The 26,982-nt window shown below is 40.6% G+C and overlaps 1 protein-coding gene across 1 annotated transcript; it reads right to left on the bottom strand.

Annotated features, from left to right (window-relative positions):
- Irak1bp1 (interleukin 1 receptor associated kinase 1 binding protein 1) lies at positions 1–26,733 on the bottom strand. The gene is made up of 4 exons (XM_005073694.4): positions 26,349–26,733; positions 18,207–18,272; positions 635–765; positions 1–536 (listed from the first exon to the last, which is right to left on the bottom strand). The coding sequence occupies exons 1-4, from the start codon at positions 26,658–26,660 to the stop codon at positions 266–268; spliced, it is 780 nt and encodes a 259-aa protein (XP_005073751.1). The 5' UTR covers positions 26,661–26,733; the 3' UTR covers positions 1–265.
- Between the last annotated feature and the right edge of the window lie 249 nt (positions 26,734–26,982).

The raw sequence follows: 26,982 nt of genomic DNA, 5'->3' as shown, positions 1-26,982 counted from the left end.
TGGCTTGGTTAATTTTATTTTCAATGTATAAATTGTCAGTATACAAAAGTGCATTTTAATACATTTATTTCTCACAGTATTTTTCTGAGTGTTTTGGAAACTAGAAAGTGAGCATAAATATTCTGTGGGATTATGTTCAAAAAGTGGCAGATTTTATACAGCATCAATATACCACACAACATGTATGTTTAGGACAGAAATAAGCACTATAAAATGTATAAAAACAGATTTGAAAATACAAATACAGTATGTTTTAGTTGGAATTTTAAAGGTGCTTTTTTTTCTTCTCTTTCCCTTTTACCTCAAAAGTAATAAACACTTTTGAAGATGCATGTATTGTTGCACTTTTGATTTTTTGTTGTACAGTTAATGAACCTGGGAGTCTGGATAACTGTTGGTCATCAATTTGGCCTTCCCATTCTTTGGTTTCTTCTTCTTTGATTAGTAAAGGTTTACCCAGAGTTTGGCCAACGAGGTCACAGACTTCTTGAGCTTTGCGCCATGCATTCTCAACAGCAACAAGACAGGCTTGCCGTCTTAGGGATTGAAGGTAAAGATTAGTGTAACATTAAAAGAACTGCCACACTTAATAGTTTTATTTAGAATGAATAATTTAAAAATGTGCTCAACTTACCGAAGGTTTTCAATAGAACCTGGAGAGTGATAGAACTCAGGGGGGCTGATGACAACAGAGCTATCTAGCTTTTCAACCAGAAAGTTACAAATAGTTTGCATTTTTCCAAATTCAGTAAATGTAATGCAGACCTGTAAGTGAAATGATATGTGAAATTATTTTATGCCTCATGTAGTTTTAAAATTTTGTTTAAATCTGGGTATAAAAAGTAAAGCCAAGCTGGTGTGGTAGTGCACGCCTTTCAATCTCAGCACTTGGGAGACAGTCAAGTACTTCTCTGTGAGTTCAAGACCAGCCTGGACTGCAAAGCAAATTTCAGGTTAGTCAGGGTTACACAGCAAGATCTTATCTCAAACAAATAAAAAAATGAAGGAAAGAAGGGAAGATGGGAGGAAGGAAGGGAAGGAGGGAGGCAGGGAGGGAGGGAGGGAGGGAGGAAGAGAGGGGAAGGAAAGGGAAAGCAAGGGGAAAGAAGGGAAGGAAGGAGGGAAAGAGGGAAGGAAGGAGGGAAGGAGTATAAAGCCAGATTATAAGGTTCTTCATTAGTAACAGATAACAAATATACCAAATAAGAAAAACAATGTGATGCTTATAGCTATATTATTTTATTAAAGACTTGTGATTATGAAATTTAAAATTATCTAATATTTGCTTGTATATTTAAAAAGATTTTAAAAAACATTTTAAAATTCATTTTTACTTTTTCTGAAATTAGAGGGTTCTCCCTTACAGCTTCTTTATTTAATTTTGAACCCTGACACCATTCTGACTTAATTTATTCAGTTAGATTTCTGATTGGTAGTGAGTCTGTCACCCTTTACTGATGCCACTGAGGGGTGTGTCCCCTTCCGCTTATTACCTGCAGAAGTGAATCTGTTTCCCTCTGTGTCCACCTTTAAATATGGAGCAGCAGTCTCACTTTAGCAAAACTTGAAAGCTGTAGTCTCTTAAGATTTTAATGGAAGACTAACTCTTTTCTGTTAAAGGGACTTTCACAATCTTAGGCTGTTAAAATGAGTGTGTACAGGTTCTAGAGGAGTAGGAGGAACTGCAGAGGAGCTGACCTCATAGAGCACAGACACCTGTGTTTAATCATAAATCTTATCCAATGATGAGTACTGTTCCATCTGGTTTCAGTAAATACTGGTCAGAGCAACAGTCAAGGCATCGAGGATTCAATGGATCACTTTAAATTCAAGATTGGGAAACTCCAAAGCCTAAGTCTTCCCTTATAGTAAGTTAGTATCTCCATTTTAAACTATCATCGATGTTCCTTCAAAGACCATTCTTTTAAGATTTACTTTATTTTATGTGTGTGGGAGTTTGGTCTACATGTGTGGCTATATATAATGTGTGTGCTATGACTATGGAAGCCAGAAGAAGGCATCAGATACTTTGGAAATGGAGTCACAGATGTTTGTTAGCTGCTATGTGGATGCTGGGAATTGGACTGGGTCCTCTGGAAGAGCAGCCAGTGCTCTGAATCACTGAGACATCACTCTAGCTCTAAAGACAATCAATATCAAACCTTTGAAGTGCCCAGGCTGACGTCCCCAGATCTGGGCTAGCTGCCAGCCACTCTGGTAGTGCACTTCTGGAACTTCATCACACTGGGCCTCAGTTAGAGGCTGATGCATGGTTTAGCTACTCTCCCTATGGATCCTTCTGAACTGCCTTCCTTTTAACAAAAGTCCGGGGCTGTGTGAAGATGTGCCACTGTGACTGGACAACATCTGGGCAGGAAGAGGTTAGCAGAACTCTTGGGGAGAGAGGGGTCTCAGGGAAGAAGAAAGGCGAAGTCACCAGATGGACACAGAGGGTGTGCAGGAGAGGTAAAGGCCAAGAGCCACTCAGCAGCATGAAAGTTAACCCACTGAAAGAAACAGGTTAGCTTAAGTTAAGAACTAGTTAAGAACAAGCCTAAGCTAAGGCTGAGCTTTCATAATTAGTAAGTCTCTGTGTCATGATTTGGGGCTGGTGGTGTAAGAAAGCCTGCTACAGAGAGATACACATTTTCCTGTTGTTCTGACAGACAGACCGTATGCTTTACCTTGAACTCTACTAGACTTCTCCCCAGTACCGTCTTATGACCTTCTTTCCAGACTCCCCCTAGCATGAATCCCACCTGTGAAAAAGGAACCACCTTTGTCCAGGTTTCGGGAAGTGTGAGGAAGAGATGTACCCAACGGAATCAAGACCAAAGTCTTTCATAGTCTTCTCTGTCAATTTTTATAAGAAGGCGTGAGCCGCCAGAGAAGCAGTTGAGGGGCTAAAAATGTTTTGTGGGTTTTCTTTGTTGTCAGAAAGTTCCTGGGGGGGGGGAACATAGGCTTCCTGATGGTTTACTCAGGCAGGAACTGGCCTCATGACATGTGCTTTCCTCTTTGCCTTCCTTGGGTAGGACAGATGAGATTCAGAATTCCAGGTCCAAAAGGGTCAAATCCCCTTAGACTAGTTTTAATTAAAACTTTCTTGGCCTGAGCAGTGAGGAAGAGGTTTTAAAATATAGCAGCTTAAAAACAGTCCCGGGGGCCTGTAAACTTACAAAAGGGGGTCAAGAGCTTTGCCCAGCTTAACTTGCTTGTGCTTAGAAGAAACAAAACAAATTGTTTTCTCCATACCAAAGCCAAGGTCACAAGAACACAAGAACAAAAAAGGAGATATGTTTAAAATGTCTTCAAAATCATCTGTATTTCAAACTTCAGTATACAAATCTATACATTGGTACAGTGTTCAGACACCTCACACCATCCCCAGAGGTGGAGAAAGAGGCTATAACATATCATTTCTGGAGAGGCCTTTCTCAGTAACCCCGAACCATGCATAAAAGGGGCAATGCAGAAGCATGGCAATCACTCCAGTCCTGGGAGATGGGAAAGCAGAAACCCAAAGACCTTCAGTGGCCTGTGGGCAATCTACCCTTGGATGGATGGGGGTATATGAGGGGACCAGGTGTCCCCAGTAGTCTCAGGGTAAACGGGTTGGAACACAGGTAAAGGTCTCCAGCAGACCCTGTCTGCTCTCCCGCCCTGACTCCATTGGCTAAATGTGAGTGTGAGGCCCCAGCATGGTGTGCTGACCTAGCCTGGTCAGGCCAGGCCATTTGTGGGGATGCAAATGAAGCTGACCTGGTCCCAGTTTCTACCTCTGGGAAAGACAAACAGCAGGAAGCCTGGGAGGGATAGCACAGAACAGGAAAGGAGGCCCTGAGAACCTGGCAACACCTGGTTCTGTTGTGTGCCAGCACCTGATGATGCCAAGGTTCCAGTTTCTGTTGGATGCGCCCACCACCTCTTCCCTCACCATGCCCCCTCCCCGGGGAAGGCCCCTGGGACACAGCAGCAGTTGGAGAAAGGCAGATGAAGGAGGTGAATGTAGGAGAGCCCGAGGAAGCTCTGGCAGTGAGGCTGCTGTTCACTCCTACAGAGGCCCTGGTGGAGCAGCTAGAGGCGGAAGGCACTGACTAAGTGTTTGGGGTGGGACTTGTTGGCACAACCGTGAGGCAGCAGCAGCAGCTAACAGAACAGTACCACGCAGCCCATGAGTGCACCTCACAGTACTGCTGCCCATTCCCGCAAAGAAGCTGTTGACAAAAGGCAGGCAACATTGCCAGCACATGTGCAGTCAGGGTGCCACAGACGTGGACGCAGTTGTCCAGATGGGCTCAATACAGCCACCACACTTGGGTGCAAACATGTCAGGATAATGTGTACAGCAGTAGGCTTTGCCCTCTTCCTTACAGGACTTTTCCACACTGGGAACCTAAGTGCTCAGCACCTCAAAGAAGTTCCAGGACCCAATCTCCCATTGGCTGTGGATGCAAAGGAAATGCTCATAGTCACGTGTTTTCCCCAGGATGGTCACAATCTGCCCTTTGGCAGTCATGGAAAACCTCAGCTTTTTCCAGTCAGACTGAAGACTCTGGGGCTTTAGAGACCCTTGGAAGGTGAGCTGCTCAGTCTTCTCCTGGGCCATGAACCTTCCTCCTCCTTCTAAATAATTAGATCTGTCCCATTGCTTCACAAATCCCATTTAATTTTATTACTGGTTGCTCCTCAACTCCCAGGCCCTTGGCAGTTAACTGACCTGTCCCTGATTGACAGACCTGCCTTTTCCAGGAACATGCCATCTTTGGAAACAGACTCCTTTAACTTGGTGCAATACATGTGCAGTTTCAGCCTTGTTCTTGCGTAATTGTTTTACTCTGAGTACTGTTCTGTTATGTGGATAAAACCACAGTTTGTCTGAAACATTTGTTTCCAATTTGAAGCTATTATAACTAAAAGATGCTTTTCAAAGTGGTTGGAGATAATTTTGCATTTCTGAATGTATTTTTGACTCAGTTTGCCAATTCCTATTTTTAAAAGCTAGCTAGGATTTAGAATAGGATTGTAATAAATCTATAAATAACTCACTTTAGGAAGAACAAATATCAGTAATGTTGGGTCTTCCAAATCACAAATAAGATACATTTCTCCACTTACTTAAATCTTTCTTTCTCTCACAAATGTTTTATAGTCTTTAGCATATTTTATCATCTGTATCCCTTGACATTGAAAATTTATGTCTATTATTTCTAATAGATTTTTATATAATATTTTCTAGACAGATGGTAGTATGTTCCTGAGTAAAGAGTGTTTTATTCCTTCCTTCTCAGTTTGGATAGTTCTATCATTGACTGTCCCTTCCCCAAACTATACTGACTATAATTTCAAGTATAATGCTAAAAAGAAGCCACAAGAGTAATCATCATCTTTATATGGTACCTGGTCTTAAGCACAAAGTATTCAGTATTTCACCATAAAGGTATAATGCTATCTGCAGCTTTTTTAAATAGATGTTCCTTATCAAATAAATTAATTAATTTTGACACAGTGAGACACAGTCTCACTATGTAAACCAGCCTGACCGGAAACTGCTTCTCTTTCCCTAAGTACTGAGATTAAAATTATATGTCACTACACTGGGTTCGCAGAGAATTAAGCTATTTCTATTAAAAATTATTAAGAATTTTATTAAGGAATGGTTTTATTAAATGTCTTTTCTGAATCTACCATAATGAACCTGGTCTTTTGGTTTCTTAACATGGTGACTCATGATCAATTTTTTTTCAAATGTTAAACCAACCTTTTACGCTTGGGATAAATCATACTTGGCTATTATGGATTAGCTTGTGTATCTGAGGCCTAGTCTCTATCCTGTTGCTGTAATAAAACCCTGAAAAAAGCAACTCGAAGAGGGAAAGGGTTTATTTGTCTTAAAATTCTAGGCTACAGTCCATCGCTGAGGGGAATCAAAGCAGAACTGTGAGGCCGCCAGTGACGCCCAGTCAAGAGCAGAGAGGGAATGACTGGATGTATGTTGGCTGACCACTCAGCTCACTTTCTTCATTTTCACACAGTCCAGAACCCAAACACAGAGACTGGTGCCACTCACAGTGGGTGGGGTCTTTGCATTATTGGCATAATCAAGACAGTCCTCCACAGACATGCACACAGGCCACCTCATCGGCACAATCCCTCACTAAGAGTCTCTAGCAATTCTAGATTATATCAAGTTAACAATGAAAACTAACCACTACTACGTGTATAGATATAACTGTTGGGTTTGCTAAAACTTTGTTTATAATTTAATATACCTGAGTGATACTGGTCTATAGTTTTCTTTCTGATATTTGCCCCACAATCCATGCACACCAGTTTTGTTATCTTCTGACTCCAAAGAATGAGCTGGGAAGCATTACACCTTTTTCAGTTTCTAGAAAGGTCTACACAGTTGGAATGATGTCTTTCTTAAACTTACTTATATACTTTTCCCTGTTCAAGTTCTTCTTCAATACACGTTACTGAGAAGCATGGTACTTAAATGCCAATACTTGCATGGTCACCTTGAGAAGTTTCTATTGGTTTCTAACTTAATTCCAGTATTGTCAGAGAACACACTGTGCATGTTTCAATTGTGCTTATGACTACTGGCCCAGAACATAACCTGACTTGGAAATGTTCCAGATGAAAAGTAGGGGTGCATTATTTTGGGAATGAGTGTTCTATAAATGTCAAGCAGGTCAAACTGGCTAACAGTCAAATCTCTTTTATTTTTACTGATTTCTTCTTGTGTTGGCTAATCTTGGTTATTAGCCTGACTGCCTTGGGCAGGAACTAAAAGCCAAGCAGCTGGACAGGGTGAAAGCAGCTGTTGCTCTCTGCCTGCTTGCCCTTACCCTCACTGATGAGTCCACTGTCTCGCTGGCATTAGAGCCTCCTTCTCTGGGACTCTAACATAGACTGAAAACCAGCTGAGACACCCTGCCTCCTGGACTGAACAACTACCAGATTCTTGGCCTTTCCAGTTGGGAGACTAGCTGGGCCACAACCTGTAAGCTAATTTTCTATTAAAACCATACTAGTTTTATCATCTTTACACGAAGTATTCTGAAGATTTGTGTAATATTAGAAGTGGATTAAGCAGTGTATATCCTCTTGATTACCACTTTATCATTAGAATGATTTGTTTTTGTGTGGGCACATTAGGTTTGCTCTGCAATCTACTTTATATAATATTATTATAGTTACTCCCCCTTCCTTTTGATTTACAGTTGAATGGTGCATTTTTCTACATCTCATTACTTGTAATGAATATACCTTCATATTTAGAATCTGCTTCCCTCAGACAGCATATAGGTGGAGTATTCTTTTCTATATAATCTAAAATTCTTTTCTAAAGACAGGATCTCACTATGCAGCCTTAGCTGGCCTGGAACTTACAGAGATGTTTCTGCCTTGGCCTAAGCTTCCAGACCTGTGGTTACACACACAGACAAAACATTTTCTTCTACTAAAGGTATTTAGACCATTTATACTTTCTGTGATTATTGATAAGCCCAGGATCTTATTATTCTGTATTTGTCTGTTCTTCTGTTTCTTAATTCCTGTTTTTTTTACTATGATTTTATCCCTCATTGCTTATTAGTTGTGCTGCTATTTTAGTACTAATTAGATACATTTCTAGCTTATCATTACCTACTTACAAGAAGTATATTATGCATATATGAACCTAAATAGTATACTTTTTTATTTTCCGTCCTGACTTACACATTATTACTATTGTTTAACTTCTTTGTATGGCATTTTATTTATTATCCTTATAATTTAAGTAATATTTTTAAAGACTTATTTTAGAAAAATATCTATTAGGACAAACAGTACCCTTCTTCCATGTTCTTTATTCCATTGTGTTGACAGATGCCTTTTTCTTTCTGATATTTTCTTTTGCCCAAATGATATTGCTAAACATTTCTGAAAACAGGTCTTTAGGTAATGAATTCTCTCAGCTTATAAAAAAAAAACCCTTTAATTGGCTTTTTTCTGGATTTTTATTTGATATAGAATTCTAGGTTTACCATTAGGTTTTTTTTTTCTTTTTAATGGTTTATTTTTGAGATGGGATTTGGCTATGTATTTCAGACTAGACTGAAACCTGCAATCTTCTCTACCCACTCTCCCTTGAGTTAAAATTAAACACTGGATGGCTTGTGTACATGGGGAAGGTGCTGTACATATGTTTGTTACAAAGGCCTGTGCATGCACTTTGGAGGCTAGAAGCTAGCCTTAAGTATCTCCCTCTGCCTCTCCTCATCTTATGTTTTGAGACAGGGTTTCCCACTGGACCTGGATCAGCTAGCTGGTCAGGGAATCCTCAAAATTTCCTGTCTCCTCCTCCCAGTTTGGGATAATGGAAGGTACTATGCCCAGTTTTCTCTGTGGGGGTCAGGGATCCAAGCTCTGGTCCTTATGCCCATACAATGAACAATTACCCACCATGCTATCTCTTCAGCCTCCATGGCTCTTTTTATTACTTTAAAGATGTTGATCCACTGTTTCTCCCTTTGCATTGTTTCCCACAAGAACAATAAGAAGACAACAGATGGTGCCACAGCAGCTTCCATCCCACCGGAGGCGGGAGCCAAAGCACCCTGGTCTCCTGCTCCACCCACGGGACTAGGAGACCAAGAAGTGGAGAGCTACCAGAGCATTGGACTTGCCTACACCCACCAGAAGGGAACCCTGGTCCCGCACCCACCAGGAGAGGAAGAGGTACCTTCTGGAACCCACTGCAAGAACGGATGGGAAGGAGACAAGATAAAAACACAATGAGCAGCCGGGTGGTGGTGGCGCTCGCCTTTAATCCCAGCACTCAGGAGGCAGAGGCAGGCGGATCTCTGTGAGTTCGAGGCTAGGCTGGACCGACAGCATCCAAAATAATACAGAGAAACCCTGTCTCGTAAAACCAAAAAAAAAAAAACCCACAATGAGCAACAGAAAAACCAATATGACACTGCCAGAGCCCAGAGACTCTACAACGGCAAGACTTGAACACCCCAACACAAATGAAGCAGAAAAGAATGACATTACAAACAACTTCATGAAAACGATAGAGGTCCTCAAAGAGGATATGAGAAAATCTCTTAAGGAGATGGAAAAAAAGACCAAGCAAAATTGCAAGAAACAATTCAAACAGTGCAAGGGCCGAAATCTGAAATACAAACAAACAAAACCACACAGTCTGGAAGAATGCTGGAAATAGAAAAGCTGGACAAACGGTCAGGTACTATAGATGCAAGCATAATCAACAGAATACAAGAGATGAAAGAGAGAATCTCAGGCGTTGAAGATACACTAGGAGAAATAGATTCATCGATCCAAGAAAATTTTAAGTCCAACAAATTCCTAAGACAAAATATCCAGGAAATATGGGACACCATGAAAAGACCAAACTTAAGAATAATAGGTATAGAAGAAGGTGAAGAAACCTACCTCAAAAGGGCAGAAAACATATTCAACAAAATCATAGAAGAAAACTTTCCCAACCTAAAGAAAGACATGCCAATGAAGGTGCAAGAAGCTTACAGAACATGAAATAAAGTAGACCAAAAAAAAAAAAAAATCCCCTAGACACATAATAATCATGACCCCAAAGAATATTAAGAACAGCTAGGGAAAAAGGTCAAGTAACATACAAATGAAAACCTATCAGAATTTCACCTGACTTCTCCATGGAAACTCTGAAAGCCAGAAGGTCCTGGATAGATATTCTACCAACATTAGGAGACCACGGATGCCAGCCCAGACTACTATAACCAGCAAAGCTTTCAACCAATATAGATGGAGAAAGCAAGATATTTCATGACAAAACCAGATTTAAACAATATGTATCCACTAGCCCAGCCCTACAGAAAATTATGGAAGGAAAACTCCAACCCAAGGAAGTTAACTATAACCAGAAAAACATAGGCAATAGATAATCCCACTTTACCAACAGGCAAAAGAAAAAGTGGTGGAAATCCACATACAATTTCAACAACAACAACCACTCCAAAACAAATGATAATGAGCAATCAATGGTCATTAATATCCCTCAATATTAATGGTCTTAACTCGCCCATAAAAAGACACAGGCTAACAGAATGGATTTGAAGACTGAATCTATCCTTCTGCTGCATACAAGAAATATACCTCAGCTTGAAAGTCAGACATTACCTCAGAGTTAAGGGTTGGGAAAAGATTTTCTAATCAAATGGACCCAAGAAACAAGTGGGGGTAGCAATCCTAATATGTAATAAATTAGACTTTAAACTAAAATCAATCAAAAGAGATGAAGGAGGACACTTCATACTCATCACAGGAGTAATCCACCAAGATGAAGTTTTAATTCTGAACATCTATGCCCCAAATACAAAGGCATCCACCTTCGTAAAAAAAAATTACTAAAACTCAAGAGCACATATAAAACTCCACACACTCATAGTGGGAGACTTTAACACCCCACTCTCACCACTAGATAGGACTACCAGACAGACACTTAACAAGGAAAAAAAGGAACTAACAGAAGTTATGACCCAATTGGATTTAACAGACATCTATAGAACACTCTATCCAAACACAAAAGAATATACCTTCTTCTCAGCACCACACAGAACCTTCTCAAAAATCTACCACATAATCAGCAACATAGCAAACCTCAAAAGGTACAAAAAAATGGAATAACTCCATGCATCTTATCAGACCACCATGCATTAAAATTGGAATTCAACAACAACGCAAACTGCAGAAACTCTGCAATAATGCGCAATTGCACCACTCCTGGGTCAAAGAAGAAATAAAAAAACAAATTAAAGACTTCCTAGAATCCAATGAGAATAAAGACACAGCATACCCAAACTTATGGGACACTTTGAAAGCAGTGTTAAGAGGAAAGTTTATAGCACTAAGTGCCCACATGAAGAAACTGGAGAACAGTCACACTAGAGAATTAATAGCACAACTGAAAGCTCTAGAAAAAAGGAAGCAAACTCACCCCAGAGGAGCAGACGCCAGGAAATAATTAAATTGAGGGCTGAAATCAATAAAGTAGAAACTAGGAAAACAATACAAAGAATCAATGTAACAAGGTGTTGGTTCTTTGAGAAAATCTACAAGATACACAAACCTTTATCCAGACTTACCAAACGGCAGAGTATGAACATGCAAATTAACAGAATCAGAAATGAAAAGGAAAACATAACAAGGGACAGAAATTCAAAGAACAGCTTACTCCTCAAAGTATTCCATGCAATAGAAGCAGAAGGGTCATTGGCAAACTCTTCTTATGAAGCTTCAATAACATTGATAGCCAAGACACAACTAAGAAAGAGAACTTCAGACCAACATCCCTCATGAACATTGATGCAAAAATACTCATAAAATACTGGAAAATCGGATCCAAGATCAAGTAGCGTTCATTCCAGGGATGGTTCAACATACGAAAATCCATCAATGTAATCCACCATATAAACAAACTGTGAAACAAAAATCATATGATTATCTCACTAGATGCTGAAAAAACATTTGACAAAATCCAACACCCATTCATGATAAAGGTCTTGGAAAGATGTTGGATAACAGGAATATATCTAAATATCATAAAAGCTATATACAGCAAACCAACAGCCAACATCAAAATGAATGGAGAGAAACTCAAGGCAATTCCTCTAAAATCAGGAACAAAATCAAGACAAGGCTGTCTGCTCTCCCCATACCTCTTCAATAGTTTCTTTGAAGTTCTAGCTAGAGCAATAAAACAACAAAAGGAGATCAAAGGAAAGGAAGGGGTCAAACTTTCACTATTTGCAGATTTTATGATAGCTTATATAAGTGATCCAAAAAAGTCTACCAGGGAACTCTTGCAGCTGATAAACACCTTCAGCAAAGTGGCAGGATACAAGATCAACTCAAGAAAATCAGTAGCCCTACTATATACAGATGATAAAAGGGCTGAGAAAGAAATCAGAGAAACATCACCCTTTACAATTGCCACAAACAACATAAAATACCTTGGGGTAACACTAACCAAACAAGTGAAATAACTATGTCGCAAGAACTTTGAGTTTTAAAGGAAAGAAATTAAAGAAGACATCAGAAAATGGAAAGATCTCCCATGCTCTTGGATAGGTAGGATCAATGTAGTAAAAATGGCAATCCTGCCAAAAATAATCTACAGACTCAATGTAATACCCATCAAAATTCCAGCGCTATTCTTCACAGATCTTGAAAGAACAATTCTTAACTTTATATGGAAAAACAAAAGACCCAGGATAGCCAAGACAACACTGCTCAACAAAGCAACGTCTGGAGGCATCACCATCCCTGACTTCAAGCTCTATTATAGAGCTATAGTCCTGAAAACAGCTTGGTATTGGTACAAAAATAGACAGGTAGACCAAATGAATCTAATTGAATACCCTGATATTAATCCACAAACCTATGAGCATCTGATTTTCGACAAAGAAGCCAAAATTATACAATGGAAAAAAGATAGCATCCTCAACAAATGGTGCTGGCATAACTGGATATTGGCATGTAAGAAGACTGCAGGTAGATCCATGTCTATCGCCATGCACAAAACTTAAGTCCATATGAATCAAAGACCTCAACATAAATCCAGCAACACTGAATCTGTTGGAAGAGAAAGTGGGGGGTACCCTTGAAGGAATTGGTATAGGAATCTGCTTCCTGAACATAACACTAGTAGCACAAACACTGAGATTGACAATTAATAAATGGGACCTCCTGAAACTGAGAAGCTTCTGTAAGGCAAAGGACACAGTCAACAAGACAAAAAGGCAATCCACAGAGTGGGAAAAGATATTCACTAACCCCACATATGACAGAGGGCTGATCTCCAAAATTTACAAAGAACTCAAGAAGCAAGTATTCAAAAACACCAAAGGACTCAGTTAAAAAGTGGGTACAGAACTAGAGAATTCTCACTAGAGGAGTCTAAAACGGCTGAGAGACACTTAAGAAAATGGTCAATATCCCTAGCCATTAGGGAAATGCAAATCAAAGCAACTGTGAGATATCATCTTACTCCTGTCAGTATGGCTAAAAATCAAAAACACCAATAACAGTTTATGCTAGAGAGGATGTGGAGAAAGGGGGACACTTTGCTGGTGGGAGTGCCAACTCATACAGCCACTTTGGAAATCAGTATGGAGATTCCTCAGGAAAATGGGACTCAGTCTACCATAAGACCCAGTAATTCCACTCCTAGGCATATACCCCTAAGATGTCCATTCATACAACAAGGATGTCTGTTCCACTACGTTCATAGCAGCATTATTTGTAATAGCTAGATCCTGGAAACAACCTAGATGCCCCACAACTGAAGAGTGGATAGAGAAAATGTAGTACATTTACACAATGGAGTACTACTCAGCAGAAAAAAAAAACAATGGAATCTTGAAATTAGCAGGCAAATGGATAGCACTAGAAGAAACTATCCTGAATGAGGTAACCCAGTCACAAAAAGACAAACATGATATGTACTCACTCATATTTTAGACATGGTTCAGGGGAATGTCAGCCTACAATCCCATTGCCAGTGATTCTGGGAAACATGGAGGTTCCCAAGAGATATGCAAGATACCCCAGAGAAGTGGAATGAGACAAGATTTCCTGAGCAGAGTGGTAACATGGGGGGAGGGGAAAGGGAACCAGGAAAAAGAGAGAGGGAGAAGAGGAGGGAAGAAGAAGATATGGGGGAGCAGAAAGGATGAGTCGGGGTAAGAGTAGAGTAGAGCAGGATGAGAGATACCATAATAGATGGAGTCATTATAGGTTTGAGAAGAGAGCTGACACTAGTGAGATTTCCAGAGATCTACAAGGATAACACCAACTGGCAAACTAAGCAATAGCGGAGAGACTATCTTAATAGCCCCTCCCTGATGATGATAAGATTGATGACTACTTTATATGCCATCCTAGAACCTTCATCCAGTGACTGATAGAAGCAGAGGCAGATACCCACAGCTAAACACTGAACTGAACTCCTGGAACCCAGTGACAGAGGTGGAGGAGTGATGAGCAAAGTGGTCAAGACCATGTTGGTGAAACCCACAAAGACAGCTGATCGGACAAGGGGGAGCTCTTGAACCCCAAACGGATGGCTGAGAGGCTAGCAGGGGATTGATCCAGACTCCCTGAATGTAGTGTCAGTGAGGAGGCCTCAGCAATCTCTGGGGCCTTGGGTAGTAAATCAGTGTTTACCATGGCATACGAATGAACTTTGGGAGTCCACTCCACATGGAGGGACGCTCTCTCAGCCTGGACACATGGGGAAGGGCCTAGGTCCTGCCCTGGATGAAATGACAGACTCCAGAGATCCCCCCATGGAGGGCCTTACCCTCCATGGGGAATGGCGTGGGGAGTGGGGAGGGCTGGGGGAGCTGGTGGAGGGATAAGGGAGGAGGGGTGGGAGAGGGAACTGGGATTGACATGTGAAGCAAGCTTGTTTCTAATATCAATAAAAACATATATTGAGGAAAAAAAGAAGACAATAGATTTCTTGTGAGAGGAGAGATTAATTCTGCTACTGTGCAACAATACTGCAGGGCATTTAGGAAGAAACAATATATAGCTGCTTTAGCAGTGTTTGTGGTTTCAAACAAGCACTGGATCCTATCTCTTGCAGAGAAGGCATGTGAAGACTAGTGTACGGGTATTTCTTCCAGATCCACATTGTGTAAAATCTTTTGGACATACACACATAAGTGGAACTGTTAGATCATCTGGGATTTTGTTTAATATTCTGAGAAGAAATCCATATTATTTTCTACACAAACATTACCATTTTACATTGCCATTGGCAATGTATAAGGTTTTAACATCTCCACTTCCTCACCTAACACTGTGTTTTGCTTTTTTGATAATAACCATCATAACAGGTTATTATTCATTGTGGCTTTGAGTTCTATTTCTCTGGAAATTAGAGATGCTGAATACCCATTCATAAACCTGTGGGTACATTTTGATAAATATCTGTTGTGTCATAATCCTTCTGTACACTGTGAATATGTATTACTCTCATTGCTTAATAATGAACTGACTAGCAGGCAGGAGGTGTAGGCAAGACAACCAAACTAAGGATGCTCGGATGAAGAAGGGTGGAGACAATGGAGTCTCCAGGAGACGAAGAAGGAGCAAGCCATGCTGAAGGCATATAAAGCCACGGACCATATGACAATACGTAGATTAATAGAAATGGGTTAGTTTAAGTTTTAAGAGCTAGTTAGTAATAGGCCTGAGCCGGTGGACAAGCATTTATAAATAATAATAAGTCTCCATGTTGATTACTTGGGAACCAGTGCGTGGGAAAAAGTCTACTTACAAATATCTATTCAAGCCATCTGTAAAATTTTAAATCATATTATGTGCTTCTGTGCTATTGTGTTTTACATGTCTAACTACCATTTAACCATATTACACACATTTAGTAGTCCATGAGAACACTAGAATATATTAGACATTTGTAGATTTGTAGAGTTTGCTACATTCATAGTCATAAAGCCACCCATCTTTCTTTTTGAACAGGTTAGCGTACTTTGTATCTTGTGAGTGTACTACCATGGTCTCCACTGACAATTGGTGATGACCTAAAGACAACCACATACTGGGATGTAAAGTACAGTGTAAGGTCTGGATTCCAGGGAGTCCTGTGTGAAACATAATCATATGTTTTCTTAAGACATCAGAATACTCAATACCAAAAAAGCAGGTATAACAGAAAGAACAGCAGAGTGCAGCCCAATCCTCATAAAGTCGAGGACTCTTGCTGAACTGATAACTTTAGTCTCAGAACAACTCAGTGATCTGAAAAACCATTTGGTCTTCCATCCCTTGTTAAGTACTGGAACAATCCCTTCCTTGTGCTCTTGGTGATATTGCCAGACTGTAATCCCAGCACTAAGTAAGCTGACACAGGAAGAGCATAAATTTGAGGCTAGTGCTGTTAGTATTCAGGCATCTGTACTGGCCTGTTCTTGGGGTTCTGACAGGATATGCTCTCAGCTGCAACCACTAAGAGCACCACCTGTGCATATTCACTATGTTCCCTTTTAAAAGGGCCCTGCCCACCTCCCATCCCCTCCTCTCTCTCCCTCTCTCTATTCCCCTCTTTCCTTTCTCCTCTCTTCTTCTGCTCCTGTCTCTGGATACTGGTCTACTCCCTTCCCTTTCCCCTTTTTATGATCCCTTTCCCTAGTAAAAAAGCCCCTCTGCTTGAACCCTGACACATGGCATCTGTCTCTCGAGCAATCGTTTTCTTAAATTACAAGTGTGGGCTACATATTGAGACCCTGCCTAAAAAATAAACAAAAACGAAATATCTACTCCCTCAACTAGGATTGCCTGCTCCTACACTTATTACAACCTGATTTCCTAATAGGTAAAACCCTTAGAAGTACCTAATATCCTCCCAACGTTAAACCTCTATAATTCAGAATTTTGCCTGACTACTCTTCATTCTGTCAAAATAATCTATGCTAAATGGATGCCTAAGCTCATAATGAATAATTGTGATAGTTACATTTTAGATGGAGCAATCACAAGCTAATTAAGATGACTGTTTATTGTTGAAATTTCTATCCCAAGGGACAAGGAGTCACCTTTCCAATGTCCATTCTGTGCCGCTTCTCTGATCTTAACCCTTCATCTCTGAGAAGCAGGAGCCCAAGTGATCTAACCTTAACATTAATGCTAGGAAGCGCTAACACACTAACTGACAGGGGAGCACCAGTGGCTGCTGGAGGTGTTTTCTACCTCTAGAGAGAAGGGTTCTCTCACTGGTAGACAAGATTCCACTCTAACTCAGTCACCTTCGTATCCTATGACAAGGTGGCAGCTGGACTAAGCATCTATCTGAAAACAGAGTTCAAGAAGAGCAGTCTTACACTACTAGACACACTGTGATATGAAACCTGACCTCCAACACTTGAGAAGCACAGCCATGCCGGGATCTCAGTTATCAAGGATGGAGCATTCTGAAAACAGTGCACTTCTTCTTAACGTGGATAAAGACTGTATGATTTAAAATTTTAAATCATAGTTACCACAGTGACCATGAAATTGTATTGAGAAACAAGAGACTGTTTAAGAAGTGTCTTTAGACACTTAGAATGCCTTATAGCTTTTCCACAGTTTTTAATTCTAAGGAAAACTTCTTTCCTGTAGTGATTCCTGCTCACCAGCCGATAATATTACTAAAAGTCTGTTGGGAGACGTTATTCTGTAAATATGTGTCTGGTTGGTTTGAATAAACACTGTTGACCAATAGAGAAACAAGATAGGTGAGACTAGGAGTCTAGGAGGATTCTGGGAATTGTAGTGAGGAGAGCTCTCGCCATGTGATCTCCCAGGAGCAATGGGTGCTCAGGAGTGCGTCCTCAATAAGATAAGTTCTTATAAAATATATATTAGTAATTATGGGTTAATAATCAAGTCAGAGCTAGCCAATAAGAAATCAATAAAATGGCCAACAGCTTCATAATTAATATAGTGTCTTGTGTGTTATTTGGGGGCTAAAAGCAGCAATAGGAATCAGGTGACGGGCAGGAAGACTAAATGTTACAAAATGGTGTCAGAAGTGGGATTCGAATCTCTTTCAAATAAGCTTAGATTTAGATGGAATAGATATGTTTAGTTTAGGATGTAAGTAAATTATAACTTGCTTATCACCTTCTATGTATATATGTTGTATACGTTTAAGCTTTGTATCAAGTTTAAATCTTTTCTTTAGACTAAAAGGGGAATTGTAGGGAGTGATTTTACATATCACTAAGAGCTGACCACTCTAGTATGGGTGTGTTCACAGGTACGTATGGGTAAATAGAGCAAGGGGGAGGGGACTCTCTCTTTGGGTTTCGGTTTCTACCTGGAGAACAGTGTGTGAACTTTTGGTTCTCAGCTTTCTTGGCTTTTTACATAAGTGACATCTCTTTCAATAAACATCATAGGACATCCCTAAATTTCTGCTTCAAAAGTCTGTGATAGTTAGTTGCTGTTTCCCTATTACAACATTTCTCTTAAGTAGATCTCATTAGATTTATTTTAAAGCATCACCAGATATACATTATCAGGACGATTTTAAGAAAAACCATCTTCTATTAAGAATCATTTCTCTGGCAAATTTCAGTTTAAGAATACAGCTAGATTGCAGCTGCCTCCACAAAGTCAAGTGCCTTCAATTACTCAGTACATACCTCGGCTTCCATGTGATATGCATTTTCTACTCTTCGAATATCCTTTGTCACTGTTACATTTTCTGTCTGAAACACAAAGTACCAGAGTAAAGTTACTAAACCTTTGGCTACTAAGTCAGTTATTTTTACCTGACAATTAAGAAGCCTGAGTTTGAAATAGGAAGATACACAGTATACAAAATGAACTGCCTGCCTTGATGTTTCAAGCTTCCTTAAAACTGCCATAAAATCAATCAGAAGCCTACAAATACCGTTCAGAAATACCCGTTTCCACTTCTGTTTTAGTCATTTACTTCTCTTGTACAGAAAGTATAAATTACTTGACAAAGTATCTACCATTTACCTTTGGGTAAGTCACTCAGTATTTTTTGAGCCTTTGCTTCAATGTGCATGAAATCAGGTCAATAGACACACCACACAGTTGTTATAATGATTTAAAAACAAGTTGTATGTAAAGTACATGGCTAGAGAAGTCAGAAGACAGAAGTAGGCCCCATAATACTACAGTATAGAATTCCACTGTCTTCCCTGCCACAATGTTCTCAAACTATGAGTCAAAGGAAAAAATAGAAGGAAGAAGGAAGGAATGGAGGAAGGAAGGAAGGAAGTTAGATTTCAAAACCAACAAATATATTTACATGACCATGATGGTCCCTGAACTTTCCCACAGATATGGAAGAAAGCTAAACACTAAGTTCTTCCATCTAGGAAGCCAGTGCCTCGTGAATGAGTATTATTTGACATGGGCACAGCCATGCCAAGGACCTCAATGCCTCAGCACCATGGGCGTGGCAAAGCCTTCTTCCAGTCAGAATGCTGACAGTGTACGCAGAAAATGGCCTCTTTACACAGACACACACACACACACACACACACAGACACACAGACACACACAAACACACACTATACCCACGAGACTGCTCCTCTGAGATTAATTAACCTGCCTCCTTATTCTATCTACCTCCCCATTCTATCTCATATAGTAAACACACTGAGCTTCTGGGTATATCATTTCTTCCTTCCCTTTCTGTCTCAGTTAGGTCAGTCCCTGGAGCTGTGCAGAACACAGCACCTGCTGATGCTTGATCCCAGGTCAGAATCAGTGTTCATTAACTCTGCTTCCGTTCTCCCCTTCCCCAGTGAGAAGGAAGATTTGCTCACACATTTACTAAACACCAGTCTACAGAGGTAAAGCAGTTTCAGAACTGCTAACTAGTATACCCTGGAAAACAGATTGATCCATCAGAGGAGCATGGGGTTTTTGCCCTTTTATCTCTACCCCTACAGTTTCCAGATAAAACACTATTTTAACTGGACTTGCCTTTCCCCACTCTCTTCAGTACAGCTGTGTCTTTTGTTTATAACAGAATTGGGTTCATTCATCAAGTCTGAATTCTGTCCTGGGATTAATGTCTAACAGCTTGTTTGATACCTTTCCTCCCCCAGTTTTGAATGCTAATATCCACTTTTGGTGACTTAAAAGCTCTTTGGGTTTTGACAGATGTTTACAGTGATGTATCAACTTCTCCAGAACAGTGAAGAAGTTTCTTCCACAGTCAAGGTTCTCCTGTTCATCTCCTTTACAGTCAACCACTGAGTGGCCTCTGTAGGTTAGTCTTTCTGAATGTCATATGAATGGAATAATGAAACACCTGTGTTTTTGTTCTGGCTTTGTATTTACCAATATGCACCTAAATGAATACATTTTGGCTACACTATAAGTTAGAGGCCAGGGATATTGTTAAACATCCTACAATATACAAGTTAACCCAACAAAAGGGAATTATCTAGCTCAAAATGTCAACAGTGCTAAGGCTGATAAATCCACCATGCCAGGCTATTTCACAAGGCTTTCCTTATTAAGTTACAAGTTTGTTTCTACATACATATAAAAGGCAGATTTTTAAAACAAATTGGTCAATACAGGAATAGATATTTAAGTAATATGAAAAAGTAGTCTCAATGACCATAAAAAGCTATATAAGAATAAACCATACAACTATACAGAAAATTTTTGAATATACTTACTATGACACAATATTGTAACATCAGCAGTTGTCCTGAAATATATATGCCTAATAGCAAATATAAAGGGAAGTTCTACTTGTTCTGTAGAGGTTTCTACCATCACAATTACAGACTGCATCTCCATGTTCCCATTTAACATGCCCTGTTCCCTGCAGGAAGGAAATCTTTCCAGTAGAACAGTAATGAGGGGAGAACATGGCCTTAAAGGTTTTACAAAGATGTAATAAACTGTGGATAAGATAGGAGCACCCTAAGAACCCAATGTTTTACTCTAGATCTGGGTCAAAATCTCTTAAGAATGCAAAAACCAAAGACTTGGAATATTTCAAAATAAAAGGCAGTATAAAATCCTCATGTAATAGTTATGCTCCTACTCCAGAACAGCAACTGTGTGATTCAAGTAAGCCTTGAGAGACCACAACCATTTTGGATTAGCACATTTGCTTACCACAGACATGCAGATATCAAAATATAAGTTAATTTGTCTATAGCATTTCTCTTGCCACAAACAGAAGTTTAGATTGTTCATCAGGCTTTATTTCTATATTTATTCATGTGTATGAGTTTTGCTCACATATATGTTTGTGCACAATGTGTATGCTTGGTGCCCATACAGTTTAGAAGAGGCCATCAGATCTCCTGGAACTGGAGTTACAGAGGGCTGTGAGCTGCCATGTGTGTACTAGGAATTGAACAAAAGTCCTTGGCAAACAGCAGCAAGTGCTCTTAACCACTGAACCATGTGTCCAGCCCACAGGACTTTTTTCTAATGTGGTTACAATAACTAACTGTGGCTGTCTCTTAGGATGACTCATCATTGTGGGATGTAATGACTGGGAGTCAAACAGGAAGATATCAGGGAAGCAAGAGGACTAGCCACATGAAGCCTCATTAGCCACAAAATAACCTGATTTCACAGATATATAAAACTGTGACTTTTATTTTTATTTATTTATTTATTTACACATGTATGTATGTATGTATGTATTGGTTTTTCGAGACAGGGTTTCTCTGTGGCTTTGGAGACTGTCCTGGAACTAGCTCTTGTAGACCAGGCTGGCCTAGAACTCACAGAGATCTACCTGCCTCTGCCTTCTGAGTGCTGGGATTAAAGGTGTGCATCACCAACGCACAGCTGGTTTTTATTATTAAAGTAAACTTTTGCAAAGTTAACACTGACTAATGAAGGATATCAGGCACAGCCTCTTATCTAGTTAACAGAAAATAAAACTCTTGTTATTTTACCAAAATAAACTCCAAGCATAAAATATCTAATGGTCTATTAAGGGTTTCTAAAGATTCCAGGATGTGTCATCTAATGGCCATATTGCCTTTGAACCATGGACTGAATAAATAGTACATTAAAGGTAGAAAGCATACAAAAGATTAATGAATTTGGCTAAATAAACTGTCAAAACTTTGAAAGCTTGAAACTATGTAAGTCATATGACCAAGATGCAGATTTGTTTTTGTACATATGACAGTTATAAGTTATTGGTAACCTTAAAATGCAGAAAAGGCAAAGAAAAATGGGCAAAATATTATGACTAAAAAATTTATATGGAAAAGCTTAACTTCCATTGTAAAAAGGAAAATACCATGTCTTTGGACTTAATGAATTGAGAAATTACAAAAGAAAATAATGCTGTGCCAAGTGGAGAAGGTATAAACTAATCTTCCTAAATTTTTCATAAGCCTTCATATATACAGACACATATACATGTATAAATATGTGGCATGAGTTTTTTAATTATGAAAAACGATAGTAAATAAATATGCCAAACTATTCCTAACACTCCCTATCTTAATTTGGGTATGAATAGAAGCAGATTTGGAAACAAGATTTGGATTAATTCATTTTGAAGGTAATTCCAAAAAAATAAGTGAGTTATGGGAAGCAAGAAAGAAGAGAACCAAAAAAGGTTGGGTTGTGAAGTAAATTACCATTAGGGACAACTCAAAGTAACCCTGCAGAGAAACTGCAACTGGGATCAGAAACTATCTTAATTATTCCACTCAGCAAGTGAAGAAGCTGGGCTCTCCTTCCGTTCATTCCTGTCACTCAATTCAGTTCTTTATTACCTGTACTTGAAGGCTATTCTCAGGGTGGGGCAGGAAGCCTTAATTTCCTGGTATTAATGCATGACCCCATTTGCAGGAAGTTTCAAGGTTTGGAAGCTTTTACACCCAGGCAATTAATTCACACATGACAAGTGTTGGGCATATAAAAGATTATTAATATCAGCTACTGCCAAGAGAATAAAGTAACAATATACTGTAATACTTAAAAGCATGCATCAAAGGTCTTCGTTGGTATCTAACCTCTGTCATCTATCAGCTGTGGGCAAGCTATCTGCCAGTAGTCATTCTGGTCCTGAGAATTCTCTTCCATAAACCAGCAACTCAAATACTAACTTTACAGAGTAGGAATATTAAATGAGACAGCATTCCTATAAGGTCTAGCAACAGCAAGTAGCTGTCTTAATTATAAAGAATATCGAGACACTCCAATAGGACACCGGTGTTAGAATCTAAAATATCGTCTCAGTCTTGTATTTTGAGCACTTATTTCCAAGTTTGTGGTGCTGTTTTGAAGGCTGTGAACCTTCAGAAGGTGGAGCCTGGCTAGCAAAGCAGAAAGTAGGCCACTAGAGGTGGGAGTAAGGTGGAGTGTGATGGAGGAAGAACGCACTTGGCCCTGCTTCTGGTCCCATTCTGAGTTTCCTACTCAGGGACATGTGAAGAGCTCATGCTGCAGAAACTGAGCATCTCCTGCCTCCAGGCCTTTCCTGCCACCATGGTGAGGCCCTCTGAAACTGCGAACCACAACAGACTCTTCCTCTTTCAGATTGCTTGTCAGATACCGTAGCACCAGTAGAAAAGTAAAGCTGTACAGCCACACACTTCTACGTTCGGCCTCCAGGTCTTTCCTCTGAATTCTCTCCCATGCTGCCCGGCATCTTTTGTGCTCCAGTCACACTGCCTACTCACAGTGCTGTTAACATATATGCCTGCTGCACTCTGATGTGGAACTGGAATGATTTCCCTTTGGCCAGTCTGAATATTTTGAGAGAATGTCACTTCCTTTATGAAGTCTTTCTGGAATTGTTAAGGTAAAATCAGTGTACTACACACATACTTTCATGGCAGCATGAATCATACTATTCTATTCTGAGCATGGGATTCCAGCAGCAGAGGACTCAAAACTTATTGTCTCTCCATCTCCATCAAATCCCTCCCCTCAAGCCTCAGGGAAGAGGCAGGAACAGTGGGAGAGAAAAAGGGGAGGACACCGGAGGACAAATAAATTCTAAAATAACCAAGCAAAGCTCATGTGAACTCAGAGACCGAAGCAGCAATCACAGGGCCTGCACAGGTCTGCAGCAGGTACCGTGCATATATACTACAGCTTTTAGCTGAGTATTTTATGACACCCCTCAATGTATGAAGGAGTGGGTGCTGATTCTCGTGCCTTCTCTTGGGGTTCTTGGGTTCTTTTATTTTTCTATTTTTCTGTTGACTTGTCCTACTTTGATGTGATGATTTTTGTTTTATCTTATTATACTTCTTTTCATGTTTGGTTGTTATCTCTTAGAAGCCTGTTCTTTTCTAATGAGACAGAAAAGGAGAGGAGGTAGAGAGAAACTGGGAGGAGTAGAGGGAAGGAAAACTGTTTTCAGATTATATTGTACAGAAAAAGAATCTATGTTTAATAAAAGGGCAAAAAAGAAAAAACATGGAATAAAATATGTAAGCTTTAAAAAAGAAACAGATATAATTGCTTTTTAAAGCTTTTACTGGAAGAAAAAACTAAACATACTTGTGTGATTGGACCTTTGGAAGCTGGTGATAAGTAAGGTTTGGAGAAAAAAGATAAACAAATGTCTCTAATACTTTGTCCTTCACCTCTCTCTCTCTTTCATAAACATGCACGCACGCACGCGCGCACGCGCACACACACACACACACACAAATCAGTATCTCTCTTCTTATTGCCTACCAACCTGCCTGAGGCATGTATAGTTATTGAAAATAATACAATTATGAGTAGGCAAACACTGGAGCTTACAGCCTAAATTGGCATATAAACTAGAAAACAAATTATTCACTCTAATCTGCAATGTTTGTATGCCCCATTCATATATTAAAACCTAATCACTGGTGTAATTATAAAATGGTCTTTGAGATTAGATGATGAGGGCCTCATGGATGGAATTAGTTGTGTCCTTAGTAAGAAGAGGTCCCAGTGAGATGCCTTGTCCCTTCTGTCATAGAAGGACACAGGGAGAAGGCGCCATCTATGTACCATGAACTGAATCTTCACCAGACCAAATCAAAGCTGTTGGTGCCTTAGCCTTGCTAACTTCCAGGGCTACAAACACCTAAGTTTAGGGAGCTACTCAGACAGTGATATCTCATTATAGTAGCCCCTGAAATTAAGACCACATTAGGTTAAGTACCATGTAAATCTGAGATGACTAACAAATGTTTCTTGGGTAAGTAAACACTATTCAGAACTTGACATTTTCCTGTTAAAACAATGCTAAAACTGACTGCTATATCTTCATACAAATTCACAAATCCATGGTCTACAAATAATTGAGTTAACAACTTATGCATTGTTTCAACCTTTCCTCTTGTTTAAAAGTATTTTTCATTATATGCATTATGTAGATGAGCATTACTCAAATGGCATCATTCTGAGTGAGAAGTGCAAGAATTATAATGACTGACACACTTTATTTGAAGTAAAAAGTGGAGAATTGTATAGCGGGGATTAGTGTGAGAAAGGAATGCAAAAATGTGATTTTGGTCTGGGTCTTTAAAAACAATGTAAAGGTCATCTAGACTAAGAGGAGACAGAAGCCAGGGGAAAAGGATGAGAAGATCAGGTTCCATCCCTTAAGCAAGTGTTTAGATTGAAAGGGTCCTTGAATCCTGATTTTCGAAGGTATGGCATTTCTAGTACAGAAGCAAGATTATGTTTCACTTTGAACAAATCAGAGTTGCCCCAGAAAACCATGGTTCCTGCAGTTCGAGTCCTGTTTTGTACAATGAGACAGCTGTCCGTGGCTTATTCCAAAGAGTGGCACAGTTGAAAGCAACCTCAATTGTGGTTTTGGGAATAGGGTTTCAAATATCGTTCTTTAAAGTTCAGAGCATTATTTTATCTCTCTACATCTGGAAAATCTGGATATTAAAACACGCCTAACAGAGTTGGTGTGTGGAGTGACTAAGGCTATTTCCGTTTTTACCCCATTCCTTAAAGGAGGCTTCAGGTACTATCTATTCAGTGATTTGTTTCACGGATGTGTCTAGGAAGTAGAAGCATTTTACCTATGATGCCTACACATCCTGATTTTTTTAAAAGTTAAAACTAAAAAAGTTGGGAGATTTGGAGTAGGTGGTTACTGTAAAACAAAACAAAAACAAACAAACAAAACACGGGTGCTACTCTCACCCTGAACTCTTGGGGAGGGTCTAGGCCCTGCCCTATATGAAATGACAGACTATGGACACCCCCATGGAGGGTCTCACCCTCCCTGGGGAAATGAGGGGATAATGGGGGGGTTGGGGGGAGGGCACGGGAGGAGGGGAGGGAAAGGGAGAGGGACCTGGAACTGACTTGTGAAGCAACCTTGTTTCTTATCTAAATTTAAACTGGAAAATAAAAAAATAATAATAAAAAAAGAAAAAAAAACACGGGTGCTAAATCTGCAATTACACTTAAGATCCACTCCACAGGAAACTTTGATTGGGAGGACTCAGTTCAAGCTCTACTCACGTGCCAATTCAACATGCAGGCTGAATAAAAACTACCCCCAAAGAGGGGCTATGGTCCAACACTCTATTTCAGCAAGCATTTACATGTTAACTTTTCAAGAAAACGTGTCATCGCTCTAAGCTTAAAAACAAAATCACCCTAGCAAAATGACCCGAGACAAACCTACCCAATCTGCACTCGGGATTTCAAGTTCAGTAACTGCTGTCATTTAGATTCGAGAAGGGAGGGTCAAGCATCCATGGCGCCCTGGAATGAATACTGGGGTAACAAAGCATCCCCAGAGCTCCAGGGTCACCCGCCCCGCGCCGCGTCCTCCTCGGCAGGCTCACCTGCAGACCCTGCTGCTGGAGGCTCTGCGTGATGTAGTCCAGGCGGCGAGACACACTCTTCTTGGCCTCGGCAGCCGCCTCCTTGGTGCTGCTCACCCGCACGGTCACCTGCGTCCGGTCGGGGCTGGCGGACACCTCGGCCGCGCCGCTCACGTGGACCTCGCGGGCTCCGGGGTGGGCCTTCCCGGCGTGGGGACGACTGCCGACGGGCTGCGCCTCCAAGGCCGGCATCGGGTTGTTTTCCCGGCCCAGGTTAGCCCAGGGAACCAGTTCCATGAACACCCGCGACGGAGGGGCGGGTTGCAGCGACATAGCTGGGGCAGCCGCGTTGCCATAGCAATGCCCGCTGGCAGGCGCGGAGTGACGCCCGGCTCGCGCGCGCGCCGGGGCTCAGCGCGGCGCAGAGGATGCCGGGACGGAGCAGGGGTGGGGGGCGCGCTGGCGAGCGTGGGAGCCGCTGCCGAGTGGAGAGACCGGTGGACCGCGCCAAGTAGGCCGACTGTGTCGGTTCACGTTGAAAACAGTGATCCCGCGGCCCGCAGGAGCCTGGGCAAGCCACCCCGGGCTCGCGGGCAGTGAGCGCGGGCCTTCCACGTGACCTTGCCCGCCCCCTCCCAGTCCCCACGGGGACATG

Source organism: Mesocricetus auratus, unplaced genomic scaffold (genome assembly GCF_017639785.1).
Source record: "Mesocricetus auratus isolate SY011 unplaced genomic scaffold, BCM_Maur_2.0 Super-Scaffold_100691, whole genome shotgun sequence".
NCBI lineage: Eukaryota > Metazoa > Chordata > Mammalia > Rodentia > Cricetidae > Mesocricetus > Mesocricetus auratus.
The sequence above is the reverse complement of the archived record's forward strand: the minus strand, read 5'-3'. Positions and strand labels throughout refer to the sequence as shown.